The sequence below is a fragment of the Synchiropus splendidus genome, chromosome 1, assembly GCF_027744825.2.
Source record: "Synchiropus splendidus isolate RoL2022-P1 chromosome 1, RoL_Sspl_1.0, whole genome shotgun sequence".
Classification (NCBI taxonomy): domain Eukaryota; kingdom Metazoa; phylum Chordata; class Actinopteri; order Syngnathiformes; family Callionymidae; genus Synchiropus; species Synchiropus splendidus.
The window spans coordinates 67,827,172-67,845,605 of record NC_071334.1 but is presented as its reverse complement, the minus strand read 5'-3'; the positions used below and the strand labels follow the sequence as shown (position 1 = coordinate 67,845,605).

Sequence of the window (18,434 nt, the reverse complement as noted above, 5' to 3'; positions counted from 1 at the left end):
TTTAATATGAGCTATGGAAGCGGCTGCAGTGCATTATGGGACTTGGTGGAAGTGCTTCATAGTTCTGCCACTGCGATGACGAAACTGTTGCTTTTTCTCTTGCCAGTTCTGACCCACATGCCTCAAGTCCTTAAAATAAGTGTTCACAAGTTGCTTTTGATCCAACATATTTAGTAACAGTGTCATTTAAAGAAACTAGGGCCGGGACTTGAACAGATTCATTTCGATTAATGACAGACAAATATCATGAATAGATAAAGATAACACGGATAAATCTGAACATTTTTCATATAACATTCAAGCTGCAACGCATTATAACATAATGTCATAACCGAAACATTCATGACTGAAGCGAATGATTGAGGTCGCAATGAAGGGCGGAAAAATTAAGTTTAGCTAAACACAAAAACACATTCTGTGCACCAAATTCTAATGTAATGAAAGGCCATCTAGTTGAATCTAATACTTGAATTAACCATAAAACCGTTCTCATTCAGTAGGTTTTTTATTTTTTTAATCAAGTCCAACCCTTTCAAGAAACAGTTCTCTTATACTCTACGTACAGCGTGTTTGTTTCTAGGTCACCTTCTTATTAAATCCAGCATTTTCTGTCGCTGGATCAGACGGTTCCAGAGTGGATGCATCTGAAAGTGATGACTCGACTGTCCTGTCTGCCGCGGCTCGCTCCCTAAAAGTCTCACGTCATCTCACGACAATAGTGGCAGACTACAGACTCTTCAACCACTCTTTCATTCTAATGAGAGGCAAACTATTGTGTTGCTCACAGTGTGGCACATGGAGCTGTTGCCAGTAAAAACACAAGTCAAAAGTTGTATTGGCTCAAAGTAGATGGAAGAAAGAACTAAGAGTCAAAGTGAAGTTCATGCAGATTACATGTTCGGTTTGTTATGCTACTGTACGTGCCATGTCGTCTTTTTTTCTTGTTCTTAGAGCAGTACAACGGCATCTACAGGCCTGGCACATGTACTACATTGTTTCTGTGTGCAGTCGAAAACTGGGCCCAGCGCATGTGTTAACCTGAAACGGTGGAGAATGGAGAACTTTTTTTTTTTGAACTGTCAAACCAACCAGGAAAAGCATGATTGTATTTTCTGTAAGAGCAGAGAGGGTAGGCAGAAGGGGCAATGAATTCAAAACGCCAACCGAGACAAGACTGGAGAGTATGGAGACCAAGACGAGACCAAGGTGTTTCGAGGTGGAGACCAAGACAAGACTAAGACATCGTATAGTTTCAAACTGATCCACAAATGAGCTGCAGTGGGTGCAGGCACACGTTGCTTAACCAATCAGGTGAAAAGAAAAAAATAAATATCAAAGAAAATACTCAACAAAACTGGACAAAAAGCCAGAATCCTTCCTTTACCTATTATGCTAACCAGTCATGACAGTTTTCTCTGTCGGTCTTGTATAGAAATCCAGAGTCCGCCCAGTCCGATATCGTGACAAGACCAAGTTAAAATGCCTTCGAGACCAAGACAAAACCAAGACCCTAAAAAAGTGGTCCTGAGACCAAGACTGATCTTGAGTACTATAACTAGTACTATAACTTTCAGCTTGGTTATTATTTGGACAGTTATTTAGGGTTGTTTAACTGGGATTTGCCCAATATAAACTGTGTGCGCTGACTATTTTGCCCTCTTCTTCCAGACATCAGTCCAGAGGAGCGAGCTCATAATGTGGGGCGCATCCTGCGTAAGGAAGCGGATGACGTGATGACCAAATGGGCCCAGCTCAACAACAGCTCTGCTGACTGGCAGAGGAGACTGGAGCTCGCCCTCGAGCGCTTGAGGGAGCTGCAGGAGGCCGAGGACCTGCTGGATGGACAACTGAGACGAGCGGAGATGGCGAAAGAAGCCTGGGAGCCTGTTGGAGACCTGCTAATTGACTCACTGTCAGAGCACATTGAGAAAGTCAAGGTTAGATTGAAGCTCAATTATGACCCAGAAACGTCAGCGCTGTTCTAATGCATCATGCGTGTCAGCAAGCAAAAATATGAGGCTTGGCATCATGACAGCTGCAAAATGGATTTCAATGTCAAACCTTGTGAATCTTCTTTTCAAGTCAGGAACAGTTGCTTTCATGATTTCCGGAACATTTACAGTCAGGTCAATTGTTAGCTGGTTTTCAATCTCACCAGTTAGAAGAAACAAAAGTGAGCTAGTTTTTATATCTTTAGATCGAATTTTCAAATATCAATTTCATTTTTTTTGTTGTTGTTATGTTATTGTTTCATGTGCTTCTGACCTAAAGTTGTTTACACTTTATTTTCCTCTCATTTCATCTCCTTCTTTATGGGTGTTTACATATATATATGTAATGGAGCTGGTGACAGAGAAGTGTTCCCTTAAAAAGAAAGTGACTGAATATGTTCTATTAAGATTCCAGCCCTAATTTATTAAATATATTCTGACACATCAACTGAACATTGATATTCTGTCACAGAACTCGTGTCTCTAATGTGTTTTTCCATGTTTCCCGTAGGAGTTTCAGGAAGGCATTGCTCCAATTCAGGAGGACGTTTCTCACATGAACCGGTTGGCGTCCACTTTCGGCCCGCCCGACATCCAGCTGTCGGCTAGCAACCTGGAGCGAATTGAAGATCTGAACACACGATGGAGACTGCTGCAGGTACACGTGCATATCACACTCCATGACACGCAACCGGATTAAATCCCGTTGCGAAAGCTCATTAAATACACATGTTGAGATGCTCTTGTGTCTCACTCATTCTGTTGAAGTGAACCTTGACAAAACTAGGAAAAAGATCCATTAGATTCTTGATGACTGCAAATGAGGCTACGGATTGGCACCAGCTGTCACTGGAGGTGATGATGTCATGTAAGTTCCTCTAATGGCAGCCACCGACAGACACCTTGGTGAAACCGTGGTGACGGCAGCAGACTGCTGGTCCCTTTGAAGTTATCGCCTGTCCAGATGCTCAAACTTGACACACGCACAGCACACACACACACATTTGTTTGGCTATTTTTGTGAGGACCTCTCATTGCCATAAAGCTTTCACCAGCCTCTCACTCGTAACTTTACCATCCAAAACACTTGGCTGACCTTAACCAGAACTCTGAACTAAACTTGTGCCCAATTATAATGAACTAGTTTTACTGGCGCTTTAACCCTCTAAACCTTGTGAGAACAGGCCAAAATATCATCACAAGAACACACACACAGATAGGGAACTTCTGTCTGTGCACAGTCGGCATCTCTGTTTGTGCAGTATATTTTAAGCAAAGCTTTAAATACAGCATCTATACTTGTTCTCCGAGGGCCACAAACGTCTCGATGTGCATCGGCCTGCGTCAGATGAGACCATTTATATTCCGGTCTATTCCCACGGTTGCCACTGATATGAAGCAAATTGTCCTTTTAAAGAAGGGAGTGTTTCATTTGGATGGGAAGAACGGTTTCCCTGCCAGTTTTCCGACCGCCACGTTTCATCACAGGTGGTTTATTAGAAGCGACATGTTTGCCTCGGAATTTTGGCACCGGTGTTGATATCAGTGTGGGCAGGTTTGGGTTTGATCCAAGTAAATCCTTGTGATATAAAAGCTCTGAGTTGAAGTCACTTCTCAGGAGCCAAAGAACAACGTTGGGTTCTGTGAAAATGTGGCGCTATGGGGTTTATTAAAATACGCAGAGATCACCTTGCGTGTGATCATCGACCTACATCTCCCAAACTCTAATCCTGAGGAAGTTGTTATGCTCCGCACAGCCTCTTATTAACAAACAGATTGCGCATGTTACGAAGCAGCATAAAATGTTCATTACTGCCCATTTAATTGTTATGGCTGTTTCTGTGTTTTTTTTAAGCATATCTAGCCTTGTGAGGACCAATTTGGGGGAAAACAGCTCCTTGTGGATTCCAGAAAAAGTGCTGTTAACACATCAAAACAGCAACGTCATTGTCATAGGTTTGGTCTGGTTAAGGTTAAGCATGTGTTTTTCATGGTTAGGTTGAGGGTGAGAGGCTTGGGACAGCGTTATGGCAGTGAGTGCAACGATCCACTTCAGCTGTCAGTCGTATGACAGAAATGTTTAATGTTCTAATGTCTTCTCTCAGCAGTGAGTCCGTACTCATGAACGGCAGAATAAATGCTTGACAGGGAAAACAAGGAACAAAGGGCCAATAGTTAAAAAGTGAACTTTTTTAAGACTAACTCCAGGAACGCAGTGATTGACATGAAAAATTATTGCATTATTTTTACCTTTAATGAACGCCCCCGAGTTAAAAACGGCACCTAATAAAGTTTATGACAGAGACATCACAGCTGCAAAAACAGCAGGAAAGCTGGTGAAAACTCAGACTAGGGGGTCTTTTCTATTCAGTTTTTATTGTTGGTTCACACAGCTCTCTCTGTTTACCTTTGAGTTGTGATGCTAATGTAGAATGGCGGTCAAGCTACTCGCCTGAACACGCGTTATAGGGAGCCTCCGCCCCTTCTGCTCGGCCCATGGGACCTAAGATTGGAAGGTCCACTTTGCCTCGGACCCTCGATCACTCATATGTTGTACCTCGACTATGTTACGACTATGTAATTATTTGGACTACAAATCAAACGACACAGCAGAATCCGCTGATGCAGATGTAGCGCTGGTCCCACCTGCTGGCTCTCACTCAAACAACTATGGAGTCAAAGCCAGCGAGCCAGTATTGTAGTTTACTACTAGATATTACACAAAACCTGAAGTCACTTTTGCTGTTGAAAGTCAGTGCTCTCACTGCATTAGATTGTATTGTTCAAATTTACTGACATCATATGTGAGGTCAATGGCGTATTTCAAGCTAGATCAGAAAATAACTTCTGTTCATATTTTTCGTGGACGGATGGACGTGACTTACTGCAGGCGCTCCATGCCAATCTTCTTTCTGTGTTGCTAGAACATCACAGCACCACCCATAGGTGTGGCATATCTACTACATCATTTTACACAGACGAAATACAAATGAGTTTTGTGCTTGGAATGAATGGAACCTGATTTTAATGGGCGCATCATAAACATAAGTCTCTCAGCAGTTATCTTATTGCTGTGAATGGTTCATTTAGAGTGACTTGTTCTCCCCAAAGAAAGTCATCTGCTGGGGCTATTATTATAAGAAATGTTCAAGACAATCCACACAGAGCTCTGTAAGAATTAGCCAATCAGGTCTGTGTCAGGTCCCTCTTTTCCCTGCATGGGCCCAGAAGGCAGGCAGCTGTGGCAGGCCTCGGTCAAACACACCCACAGCTTTTCAAGGAAGTTTTCCAGGAATGAAGCTGAAAAAATGACTGCAAACACTGAATTATGAGACGTAAATATGTGCTGTCAGAAATAAAATGAGATGTGAAAATTAGGGCCGGGACTTTTACGTGTTATTGTGGATTAACAGAAGAAAATGGATTCATTCATCCAAGTAACTCAGATGAATTTATTATAATTTATTGATGAGAAAACATTTTTCAGTCTCCAATTCCAGGTGCGCCATGATGTACAGTGTGATGTGATAAAACATTCATGATGAAGGAGACTAAATGGATGAGATGGAATTTTCAGTTTAAGAACATTTCTACCCTGATGTTTACGCTCATGTGGACAACTTTAACTTCAGTTTGATCATTCTGATATCAGATATAAAAGTGAGATTCATTTTTAATATTTTTTTAAATGACTGAAAATGTAGCTAAATTGAGATGGTGACATTACATCAAAGGTCCAAAGGCTGATGTGAAAAGTTGTTGTGCTACATGAACATTTGTGATGAGATCGCGTCTGAACTTGGACGGCACACGGCCCAGGTGGGTTCTGTGCTGATCCTTGTCTCCGTGAGGGACTTACTGGTGTGCAGGTGAACGCTGGCATCAGATGAGGTGCTTCATGCTTCTCAGTCGTGCGTGTGAATGGATTGGTTCGGCGCTCAGATCCGCTGCCCTCTCAGTAATTGCGACAATTCCGACTCAACAATCCCACTCCTCTCATCTTTTTACGATTCTAATTAGGTTTCTCTGGATACGGGGAAAAACGACTCGAGTGAGGTGGACTCCAAGGTAATTTTGATGTTTGAATTCATGCGGCTTCGGCGCATGGAAACAAGGCCGGTCATTAGTGGGGCTTATTTCATCTTCATCCTGTTCTTCAGCGTCCGTTCATACACACGAACCCACACACACACACCACACACTAGCAACCCCTGGCCTCCTCATCTAACAGTCTGAATAGCTAATCCACCAATCTGTCCACTCCGACCGGATAACAACTCATTCCTCAGCTCTGAAGCTGCTATCAAAGAAAGGCCAGGGGCTTCAAAGCATCTGATGATTCACTTTTTTACATCCCGACACTAAAATCTGCTGCTAATCGGCCAGTGCCAAAAGCTCTGCGTGGTGGCCAGAGCATCATGTGTTGCCTGGGAACATGATACGATGGAACATCGAGTCAGGGATTACAGACTTGCAGCGTCCCTGTTGAGGGGGGATCTGGCTGCCAAGCGTTAGTCCCGCACACATCTGAGCCGAAAAGCGTCCACTGGCTTTTGATGCGAAAGCAGGCCCGGGTTTATTCTTCATACTGCACTAAAGCTGTGTCATAGACATCGATGAATCATTCCCTATTTTGGAAATCCTGCCGGACAGTGAGAGCATGCACCTTCTGAACCATATTGTTATCGTCCGTGTGTAAGAATTACCGGCCCCTTTAAACGTATTCCTCAAAAAAGATAGTTTAAATGCAGCGGCAGTTGGTCTTTGCGGCGCCAACTGATCCCCAGAAGGGCCAGAGTGGGTGCAGGTTTGGTTCCAACCCATCATCAGTCCAAACTTTCTCCAGCCAGGTGTCTGATGACTGTAATCACCAACAAGAACCCACCACATCCATTTTGTGGATGAGTTTGAGACCCCTGCTGCTGAGGGTTTTGCCTTCCATTTCCCACCTTGCTCTCGAGTGTTTGGATCAGTTTCATCCAGAGCCGAAACAGATTGGCCCTCGATCCCCCACTCGTACCTACACAGCGCTGCTGATTTGGCACAATTATCTGGACTCCATCTAGACGCACTGCTCATTTAGAGCACGCAGGAGACTCACAGGAGAACACATCTCCTCATTTCTTCACTGCAAACTGCATTATCGCCCCCGTGCTTGTCTCTCCATCGCCTCCATAACTCTCACGTCTCCGCGCTTGTATTTCATCCCCCTGTTTTCCGCTGTCGATTTTGACAATGATTTTCAGTTTTCATATCTTACTGCTGTTTTGTAATTTAATGTCCACATGAACTCATTCCGAATAAACGCCGTAAAATTGTCGTTTTCATTTATGTAACTAGAAAAAGTAAAATGGTTTTAAAAACTTTATTCGCATGTATTTATTTATTTAGCATTGAATGTTATTGACTTGGTGAAAGTGAACAGAATTGTCTCCTTTTTACAGTTTATAAATGTTTAAATTACTTATTGATTCTGTCCCGTTTTCTTATTTTGTTTTTACACTATTATATAACAAATAAAAGAGAGGTTGACGTAACGTTGTCTGTTAGGTGTGGTATTTGTGAAATGAATTTTTTTGCTTGCTTTGCCATCTTTCCGTCAACCTTGTTTGAAGACATGTTTGCCATTGACCACCAAAAAAAACTGCCATCAATGCTATGTACTCATTGAGTGTATGTTAACTTATGTTAAATTCAACCCATGCAGATCATTTGTTATTGTCATAGCCGAACACTTGGCTTTCAATGGACCCATGTGTCGGGGAAAGAGTGTGTACGGCTCTGGTGTCTCCTGGGTGCTTATGAATGTTTCTTATGTTATATTTGGTCTCTCTCTGGCAGATTTCCATCACAGAACACCTGAAGCAGCTGACAGATGCGCACAAAGACTTCCAGGGTGAGGAACAGTCACACAACCTTTAAACGCTGTGACACCTTTATTTAGTCATTCCCACATTTTATGAAATGTATTATCTGCAGTACATCCTTACAGATTATTTGTGCCCATAACTGCGTATTTTTGAGGGGAACTGTAATCCAACAAGATTGTGTGTTGGTAATCTGAAAACAAAAACAAACATCATGACATATAACACAGAAGGAGCAAGTATTTCAGAGCTACAGCTTCATTCATCACACTGAGACTAAATCTCAATCCCACTTTATATTGTTTTCAAACCAAATCAGTATGGTGAACATGACAACCCATGCATCAGCTCCTGGCTTGTTGACATCAGAGACTCTCCCATATAACATCATTAAAATGTTTGCTTTACAACGCGGGTCAAACATCTGGTATTCAGGAATGACAATCATGCCTTTTGTGGTCTCACCAGTAAAGTAGCATTCACTTCTATCATGTATTTATATGAAGCTCAGTTAAGATGGCAGATTAATGGAGTAGAAAGCAATGAACGTCCCGAACGGTCGGACACCTGGAGACGTCAATGTACCCGGTTTAAATTACGGCTCAGTAATTAAACATGCTACAGATGAGTGTTGCGTGTTTGCTTTTCATAAACATTAAATTAGAGAAGTGTTGTGCTCATTGTAAACTACAGAGCCCAACACAGGAATCTCTTGGATGGAATTTACAGAAACAGAGGCTTAATGAAGATTGTGTATATGAGATTTTGGCTCATAAACGGATGCAAGAACTCCATCTGTTGTGGTGCATGATGAGGCTGAAGATATGGGAGTAGGGCTTCGATGACTATGTCTCTCAATGAGTTCGCTGTGAGGAGATGCGGCTGAGGATCCGGGACCATCGCGACTCGTGACATCACAACCATAGGATCACAATAATGGAGACTGAAGTGTGATGCAACATTTGTAAACATTCAATTCACTCCTCACTTGTAAAGAACTTTTACTCTGTACTAGTAGTATATATATATATATATATATATATATATATATATATATATACACTACACTACACTACACTACTACTAGTATACTACTAATATATGTATATAAGACAGACCCAAGTGAATACAGAAGTAGTTCATTCCCACAATAACATCAATTTTGAAAAGCGACGACCAATTCATATGCTGTAAAAAATAAATGTATGTGTCTGACACATATATAGACTCATGCTTTTGTATTCTGGATTCACTGTATTGGCTAAAGCTTCAATTTTCCGATATGTTTGGTGTTAAAATGCTTCCTCTCCAGCATGGCATTATTCTGCTGGTGTCGCAGGAAACAAAATCCTGATTTATCCACCCAACTTTTGGGTGAGTAATAAGCGACCGGTGCCGTTGGAAGAGCAGTAAACATGATGTGGCGCGTGATGATACTGACAAATCAATTTCACATCACACTGCGATGTTAATGCACTCTGTGTGTTTTCTCAAACTCCCCCCACGATACGTTCGATCTGTTTTTAACCATTTTACCTGTGGGGCACAATATTGCTGGTGGGGCGGGCAGCTGCAGCCGAGCGAGCTGATTGGCCGCAGATGCATTCCAACTGTGCTGACAATTCCCAAACAACAACGTGTGTGTTAATGGTTTTATGCGCCAACTCTCATGGGCAAAATGAGGGAGATAATTAGCCATATTTCTTGTTTTCTGCTGCTGTTCATTTTTCACTTCGATTACTTTGAGGAAAACTTTCTGCTACATGATGCGTTTGGCGAGCAGCCGCCCGAGCACTTCCTGAACGGGTGTGCTTTTGTCGACGGTGCAGTGGAATGAGTGGTGAAAAAAACTACAGCTCAGTGTTTTGTTGTTGACCCTTCCTTTTTCCTTTTTGTCAGCAGGGTCTGTTGAGAGCCCCTTTGAGCAAGGCATTTCCCCTAACAACGTGCCATACTACATCAAGTGAGTACCGACCGGGGTGCAGATCTGCCGCAGCGCTTTAACCTCTCCAGACAAGCGTGGGCTTGATGTGTTCAAAATTCCACAGCACATCTTAACAATGTGGCTGTGTCATTTTGACTCATGGCGCTTTACATTTTAACTACTTCATTAGCTATTCCTCCTAACTATGACTCGCCGACCTTAGTCAAATATCTAGTTATTTCATCACTCTTTTTTACACTCTTGCCGGAGTTGGCAGAATCTGCGGTAAAAGGGGAAATGGCTAACATTAACATCATGTAGGTTTTTATTATGATTTGCATATTTTTTTTCAATTTTTTTATTACTATTTGCATCACGACAATCAGACTAGTCGGCATGTCACATGCTGACTATTCAGCTAACAAGACGACTGACCTAACTCTCATTCGTCGCAGCCCCACACGGAACAAGTCAGTAGCTTAACATATTATATTTATGAGTGCCAAACAGTCATTGCCAACAACACCGACTACACATACTGTGACTGTTACAGTTAAGATGCTCATGCTCAACGAAAAAGCCAACAAAAATATCGAGAGGAAACAATTGTTTTCTCTCAGAATCCTAGGATTCGATTACTTGAATCAAATAGATATGAGTAGAGAATGTTTCCTTGTCGATGTTGGAGTGTGTAGCACCACCCGTCTGCTGTCTTTGTCTTTGATCTGTAGACAAGTGGAGCCCAACCCAGTCCACACCACTGTTTGCTTTGCTGTGCTGCTGTTGTGCTCAAGCTTCTTCATATGCTTCTGCCATACACACGCTAGTTTGCTTGTTTTGAGTGCATAATGTCACTCACATTGTTTTCCATACCTGCAACAGCTCCATTTTTATGGTGCACTTTTTGTGAACAGCGGAGAGAATGATTCCATCAGAAAGCATCTGTTCGCTTGTGAACAAGCCCTAAGTCCAGGAGTGTCAGAGTCAATAACACAGGAGGACCTGTGTCTCTTGGCTCACCTTTGGCTAACTTGAGTAAAGCGTGCCCTTGTTTCATGTACATAAACTATACTCCGACACAAACATACATCATTTAATTTCCTTCCATCTGGACCAATTTTAGGTTTTTGTTTTGAGGGTTTCAGATCAGTTTAAGATCTTGGCTCACTTGAAAACAGCTTGAACGCTCGTCCTCTTGGGTCACAATATCAGCCTGCATTTGAGGTGATATAGTATTTGGTGTCTTGAAATGAATTTAGTTTCTCGTCAACTGTGTGTTACTGAAGACCTTGCGTGCTGCTTTAAACATCTTGGTGGACTGGAAACAAGGTTTAACCTCAGACGTGTTTGGTGAAGATCCCAGCCTGAAAAGCAGCTGTGTTTTGTTCCGCTTTGACAGCAAACCAACATCAATGGAAATCTTTTTGTTTTGTCTCTGTTTAAGCGTTGCCATCGAACAGTGATGTGAGCCTTAACAAGTTTGCAGATATTGTGCGTCCACGGTCATTAGGGAGCCGAGTCACTTAGAACACAATAAAAAGCGTCTCTGTGCAGACAACTTTGATTTCTCTGTGAAAAAGCAGAAAGTGTGGACGGGAGGTGCAGTCAGAGCCAGTTTGATTCTCCATTCATCTCGCAGGAATAAAGCGAAAAGTATCGACTTCCAGTGGAAAACTGACCCTGTCTTGTTGACTTTTTGTACAGTTCAGTATAAATGAACTCTGACGGGTGAAATTGCAGTGTCGGCCCTGAAGGATTGTCCTGTCATTCAGGAAATATTAACTGTTTCTATACGTTCTGGGGTTCATTTTGGTAAAATCGACCCAATAAAGGGGCATCTCTGGAGCTAACTACTAGTTTATTTTTCTGATGATGTAACCTGACTCATGACAGCCAGTTTCGACAGTCAGCCAGTTTCATCTTTCTGTTCTTTTTTTTATTATTTTTTTTAATTTACTTTTCATTTTGACTGAGATGTCTTCACTCGAATATCTTATTTACTCAACAGAATATATTGAGTGACCCCGGAGGTGCAGTGGACTTAGAGTCACAGCTGGCAGTTATCGTCACCTTATCTCAGGATTAAACCAATTGATCAAATTGAATTTGTTTTAGGGTTTGGGGAGTAAAGCTCCAAGCCCATAGGCAATTGACTCCAGCACTGTTCAGTTATCCATGCTGCTTTCTATAATGCAATAATAAGTATCATGACCCTGCCTGGTTTTCATTTGTAAGGTCCCCAAATGCAGTAAAAACGTCTCTTTACTGCTGACCGGCATCAGTTACAAGGTGGAGGGTCGTAGCACGATCGTCTCACAGGTTCTGTCTCCACACCGCAAGGCAGATCCGTCACTAGTTCAGCAACAGAATCAGAGCAATATTGACAGGCTAATATTTCATATTGAAGAGCCATTAAATCAAGCGCAGATAAAGTAATGACTTGTTTGTTAATATAGTCCTGTCAGTGTCCTCTGACTCTCTCCTAACTCCATGCTGTAAGATATTAACCCCACTTCCTGCTGCACCTGCACTAAAATGTACAGGCTTTGTAATGATCAACTAGCAGCTAAGCATGTCTGACTGGCCTCCATGAACTAGTTCCAGCCAAAGTGGCTCAAGTGTGTGAGCAAGCGTGTGAGCTGCGGTGTCAAGTGGTGGAGGTGAAAAGGACAAGCAGGGACAGGGAAGTGACAGGTTCTTCTCTCCACATGCAGAGATAACGTTGGACCTGCCGTGATGACCCAGACTCTGTGAGTGTCAGCTGATCACACGCGCACACACACACACACACGTGCACGTCGTCCCCATCACAAATATAATTCATGTCTTAATGTTGTGGGTGGGACTCTGTTAAAACTAACTGAAGCTTTTGTAGTGAATTAATCGCGATTAATCACATTTTAATATTTCACCCCAAAATGATCACATTCACGGTGAAACTCTGTCCTGTATAAAGTGCAGACAGAGTATCTATCCTGAAGTGCAATGTCATTTCATCTCCTTCATCATGAATGTTCTTGTTTTCACATCACATTGTATCATGAGACGCACCTGGAATTGGTGAGTGACCAATATTCCCTGAGAGAGAAAGTCAATACATGGAGTTTTTGGACTGAGTATTTTGTTTTGTCTGTCATAAATGAATCAAGATTAACCCGTTTTAAGTTCCAGCCTGAGTTTATGTGTAAATTATATACGTAGGTCACAGTCCTTAGTGAAAGGATGTGCAGCATGACCTCGAACGATGTGAATGGATTGATGGATCGTGCTGTAATAGCCAATCACAGATGAACGCAGGGATGCAGCCACTAACATAACCACGCATCCTTCCATTCAAGCATTACCAGTGTGGTGTCCTTGCCTCACACACGCAGCGGCAGCAGCGGCGGCTGCAGCAAACATCCTTCAAACCCACACAGCCTCTACATACTTATCAACACACCCATGCTGTGACTGCAGCAGGCTGGATACAAGTATGAGCCATGACAACATACGGCTGAGGAACTTCAGTGTGAGTCCGTTACTCCTTTAACTGGGGATTGTTTTCCCTCCACACATTCATCACATTTGCTGGACATCTCACTCCATCTCCCCGCCACACTCCCACACAGGTAAAACTGGAGTCGTGGGCTGCAGGAACTGTGGGGACTTGCCTATAAATGACAGAGTGTTTCTGTGTGCTGGTGCAACATAGCCTACATTCTCTCAGGTCTACAGCACTGATTCCCAAAGCAAAGACCCCCCCCTGCCCCCTCTTCCTGCATGCCCTCCCGTGAGAAAGGGCCCTTTTCTTCTTTCTCCCGAGTCTTTTCTCTGACTCTGTCCCGGCTCCCTGTTTATTTCTCTCCATCACAATGACTTGGATGTGGAAATGTGCGCACCGTGAAAGAGCAAGGAGCCTCCACTCTCTCATCCGATCACTTGTCAGGGAGGTGGAAAGAGCTCTCTCTGCTTGTGTGGAGCTCTTTTGCTCTCAGAAACATTGGGATGGGGGAAGGGGACGCTCAACTCCGCCCCAGATGCGTCAAGATATGTGAAGGCAAGAAAGAGCCCCCAGGAATTTGCGTAATTTCAAAATAAAAGCGCTTAGTGAGTCGCCAAAATTTTGCCATTCAGTTTTGTCGCAGCCAAATTGGCGTGTGTACAGAGCCCAGGGAGTGACACGCATGTGTTTATTTTTTTGAGTGTCACATGCATGACTTTATTTTTTTTAAGCCCGAAATAACAGTTATCTCGAGATAATTTTTATCTCAAGAAACGATTACTTCCTGTAACCACTTTGTCTCCCACGGCTTCGTAACTGTTCGTCAACGTTGTCATTTGCTGTCTGCAAGTCAGAATATTGCTGACGGCAAAGTCTGTGCGCTTTTAACACTGTGATCAAGTGGCTTCTACTCAAAATAATACCACGTGTGGCATGCATATTTATTTTATTTATTTATTTATTTTCTCCCGAGATAATTTGTATCTCGGGATAAAAAAATAAAGTCATGCACGTCGCTTCCAGGGACGCGTAATACGTATAGCTTAGCCACATATGGTATTGTTTTAAGTAGAAGGCGCTTGATCATAGTGTTAAACTCGCACAGACGAGCAGACAGTGACTGACAACGTTGACGAACAGTTACGAAGCCATGGGAGACATGGTGGTCGAGATAAATGTTATCTTGAGGAACGCATTATCACGCGATAAAAATGATCTCGGGATAATTGTTATCTTGGGCAAAAAAAAAAAAAAAATACAGTCATGCATGTCACATCCAAAATAAATAAACACACGCATGTCACTTGCAGGGCTCCGAACATGTATGTGGACTGAAACATGCTAAATGAATTTCAAGAGATCACTCAGAGAGTGAAAACTATATGGATCTTGTTCGACATATAGGTGTCTTTATGTTGTGATTGTTGTTGTCCTAATATTTAAAGTTTCAGAACTACTACGTGGGGCAAATGACAACTGGTGCCTGGTTGTTGATTTTATGTTATATTTCCGTTCTGTTAATGTAAGAACAGTAATCCCACCAGGCAGCATTTGAATGTTTGAGGTAAAATATTAAGTATATTTTAGAGGCGCCGTTCTCCCGCTTTTATTTTGAAGAAAGCGGCGGAAGCACATTGCATTCCACTCTCGTGCCTCACTGGCCAGTCACCCCCCCCCTGCAACCGACCGCTGTTTGCAGAGGAAGCCTTGCTGATCTCTCCGCACTGACTCGCTCGCTCCTCGGCTATCTGGGACGCTTCCCATCCGGGGTTTGGAGACGCTGGGTTGGTGCGCGGAGGAGCTCGTGTAAACCACTCCACTGTTACCGGGGAGTCGATACCTTTCTTGGGACTCGAGGTGTCGCGGACCGGCGGCGATGCGGGAGCAGCTTCGGAAGTGAGTGCGGGGCTCGAGGGTCTGTGTATTGGGGTGATGAATAATGGGGATGCTGGCGGTAATGCCGTCAACACGCTTTATTTTCCCAGTGTTTTGCTGAAATATCCTCATTTTTGCGTCCATCTTTGCTTGCTTCTCGCGTGCTGTTCTCCAAAAAATGCATCCCAAATCAATGTCACAGAACGAGGACTGGTAACGTCTGCTACCCACCCGGGAGAAAATAACGTCCTCGCTAATGTCAGGCGCAGTAGTTTGTTTTTTTGTGTGTAAAATTCGTCATCGGGCCAACACTTTCTCCTCCGTACAGTGAAGCGGCTGTCCGCCGCGAGTGTTGCGGGAGGAGGGCGCGAGTTGGCCGGCTAGAAAGGCGCTCCGCCGGTCCTCTCCCAGCGCCCGGATCTCTTCACGATAGATCGAAAAGCAACGTGCTGTTCTAACGACACACACACACACGTCAAGACGACACAATACGAGCACGAACCTCCCTGCGTTTATTTGCCCGTGTGTGTCTGAATGTGTCCGGACAAGGCTCCGTGTTTGTTTCTGCTCTGTAAAGACCCACGGAGCGATGGTCCTGTGTTGCATTCCTTCACAGAGGTGCAAAGACAGTCACCTCCGTGCGAGCGAGCCGTGTGTGTCCGCCGTGGCGCTTAGTCACATGAAAATTGAGAAGAGGCCACTGAGTTTTCCTTCTTTTTTGGGCGAAACCGCGTGTGTTCGCTGCAGTCGAGATGCAGCGTCTCCCGCCACGGTGCAGATATGTGTGGTGATGTGCGGGTGATGGATATTAATTGCTGAATGGAGACGTGCTCGGACCTGACTGTTCTGGCTTTGGAGGTGTCGCTGTGTACCTGCTGCCGCTTAGTGATCGTCTGGTATTGTCACGGCAAGATGCAAAGTAGCGTTGTACTGTCGAGAAGAAGATAATTCCACATTACTGGCTCCAAAAAATCGGTCTATCACCATAAAACCAATTCTGTGGAAGAATTATTTTTAAAGAAATAAAATTCAGGTATTTTCTGCATTTTACTGCATGAAAGATGTGAACACTGTTAGAGACAATTTCTGAAAAAAATAACCATAATTTGTCAGAGGTGGGCAAAGTGAGGTTGGGGGGCTGCATGTGGCCCATTGCCTTCTGTTATGTGGCCCTCATGAGGTAAACCTATTTCGAAATGATTCCCGCTGTTATTTTTTCTATTAGTCTCGACTATGTCTATCCCCAATGTAGAAAATGTAGTTTTGTGTCTTTCAATCAGGATTCTATTTTTACACAGTCATTTACAACTTTAATGGATAATCTTCACGCTAATATTAATAATCAGACTCTTGAAATAAAATGTGTGTTACATTAAATAATCATGCTACCAATTTCCTAATGTGTGTTCACGCCTTTTGATATCTGTTTTCAATACACTTTTTAGTTTACATTTTCCCTCCTAAATGTCACTTTTCTTATTTCTTCTGTCTTATATAATAAATTATTAAATGACATAATAGACATTTAATTTACCACCTCTATAGTTCATCTTGGACGGCTACTTTGTCTAAGATGAAATACAGTGGTGCCTCGGTTTTCGAACGTCTCGGAATTCGAACAAAAATGTCTAGATTTTTTTGCTTCGGATTTAGAACGAAAATCGCCCCCGAAAAAAGCCGGAAAAAACATAACGTGCGCGGACCAATCAGCTGACCCACGATGTGCTTTGTTATTGTCTATAACGCAGCCTCTGCATGCAGACGTGTCCCGTTAGCTACATTTACTGACTGTTTTTTCTTCATATTGAGGTGTAAAACCTTTCCTGTCTCCACACTGGACCGTGGTAGAGTGTCACAGGGGAGGTGCTGGAGCGCTCACTCCAGGGTTTGATGTCCTGTTGTGGGCTGGAGCTGGGACAGGGATGAGGCCAGTCTGGGACAGAGCGTGACTTGGTTTATGACTTTGTCACAGCCAAACTGCACAGAAGCGCACATTCAGAGCTGGACACGCACCGGGCACCTCTTCACTTCTGGAGAGACGTCACTCACTCGGCAACCCCTCCCACATGCAGCGGCCACACACATAGAGGAACAGCCACCTGCAGCAGACACTCTACATTCACTCCTACAAAAGACTATTTTAAGGCTTGGAACGCATTAGTTCTTTTTCCATTCATTGTAATAGGAAAAATCGATTCACATGTCGAACAATTTGCTTCTCGAACTTAGAAAGCTTGCCAAAAACGGATTTATTCACCAGAATAAAGTGACCAACTTATTAGCGCTTGAACGCAAAATCTAAGACGCAAATTCTGTCCTCACAGCAAAAAGACGTCCTCTCAGATATGTTGCTTACTGCCAAAGAACATCAGCCTTCCCAGTTATTCTGAGTCTTTTTCCTCCACCCCTCCTGCGTCATATTCTAAAGGTTTCTCTTGTAAGTGCAGAGTTAATGTAGTGTGCCGCCTGAATTCAGACAGCAGGTGTAATTCGCACCCTGACAATAGACGCACAAACTGATTGTTGTGGCGATAGTGACAGTGATGATAGATTAACCTGGTTTCACCAGACTTAATAAAACAGTCAATGAGCTGTTGATAGTGCTGTTCTTATCTTGGATGGCTTCAGTGGTATCAGTGCAGCGACGACAGTAACGGAAGGGAAGGCGCTCCAGTGTGAGGCGCATCTACTTTATTCCTTCACAAACTCATGGATGGAGTCTTGCGATTGAAGATGAATCTGATGAGAAAGTAATTGAACATCACAAAGCAGTTTCATGATACACTCTGACAAATCAGAGTCATCGACTGGTGAGTGGGAGACGATAACAATGTGCTGCTCTGTAAGAACGTCACCAGCCAAATGTTACTGCCATCAGTCTGGTCATGCCATTCTTGCCGTCTGTGGCAACTATATTTCTGACTGTCTTTCAGTCAAGACTGTCATTTGTCCTCCCTCCATCAGTAACACAATTCAGGACACACGCACATCGATATCAGTTTGCAGTACTTTGATATTGTATAGAATAAAATAGGACATTGTTGGACTTTAATTCAAGTGTGTTTTGTTGGAGTGTAAAGGTGCTTAGATGTTTCCGTATAGGGCCTTGGTCCGGTCCACACACGGGCAGATCCTTGTGCACGTGGAGCTAAGGTGTTTGCTCTGTGGCAGTCACAACATATCCACAACTGGAGCTGGAAGATGCCACGTGAGATACACAGCAAACTAATAACAGTGTGAGAAGAGGCAGCAGCACTCTTGTTTTCTGCCTTACTGGAATCTTTTTCCAGAAT

At 43.3% G+C, this 18,434-nt stretch overlaps 1 protein-coding gene across 17 annotated transcripts in view; it reads left to right on the top strand.

Moving 5' to 3' along the window:
• The window catches only part of dmd (dystrophin), a 230,881-nt gene that overhangs the window by 181,071 nt on the left and 31,376 nt on the right, over window positions 1-18,434 (top strand). For 9 of the 17 annotated variants that reach the window (XM_053872472.1, XM_053872455.1, XM_053872436.1 and 6 more), the window contains 5 exons: window positions 1,669-1,937; window positions 2,503-2,649; window positions 7,833-7,887; window positions 9,758-9,821; window positions 12,497-12,532. In XM_053872472.1, the coding sequence (XP_053728447.1) occupies window positions 1,669-1,937; window positions 2,503-2,649; window positions 7,833-7,887; window positions 9,758-9,821; window positions 12,497-12,532 (571 nt within the window). Of the gene's footprint in view, window positions 1-1,668; window positions 1,938-2,502; window positions 2,650-6,023; window positions 6,060-7,832; window positions 7,888-9,757; window positions 9,822-12,496; window positions 12,533-14,567; window positions 15,163-18,434 lie in introns of those variants that run through there. The other 8 variants (XM_053872553.1, XM_053872500.1, XM_053872444.1 and 5 more) reach the window with 5 other exon arrangements.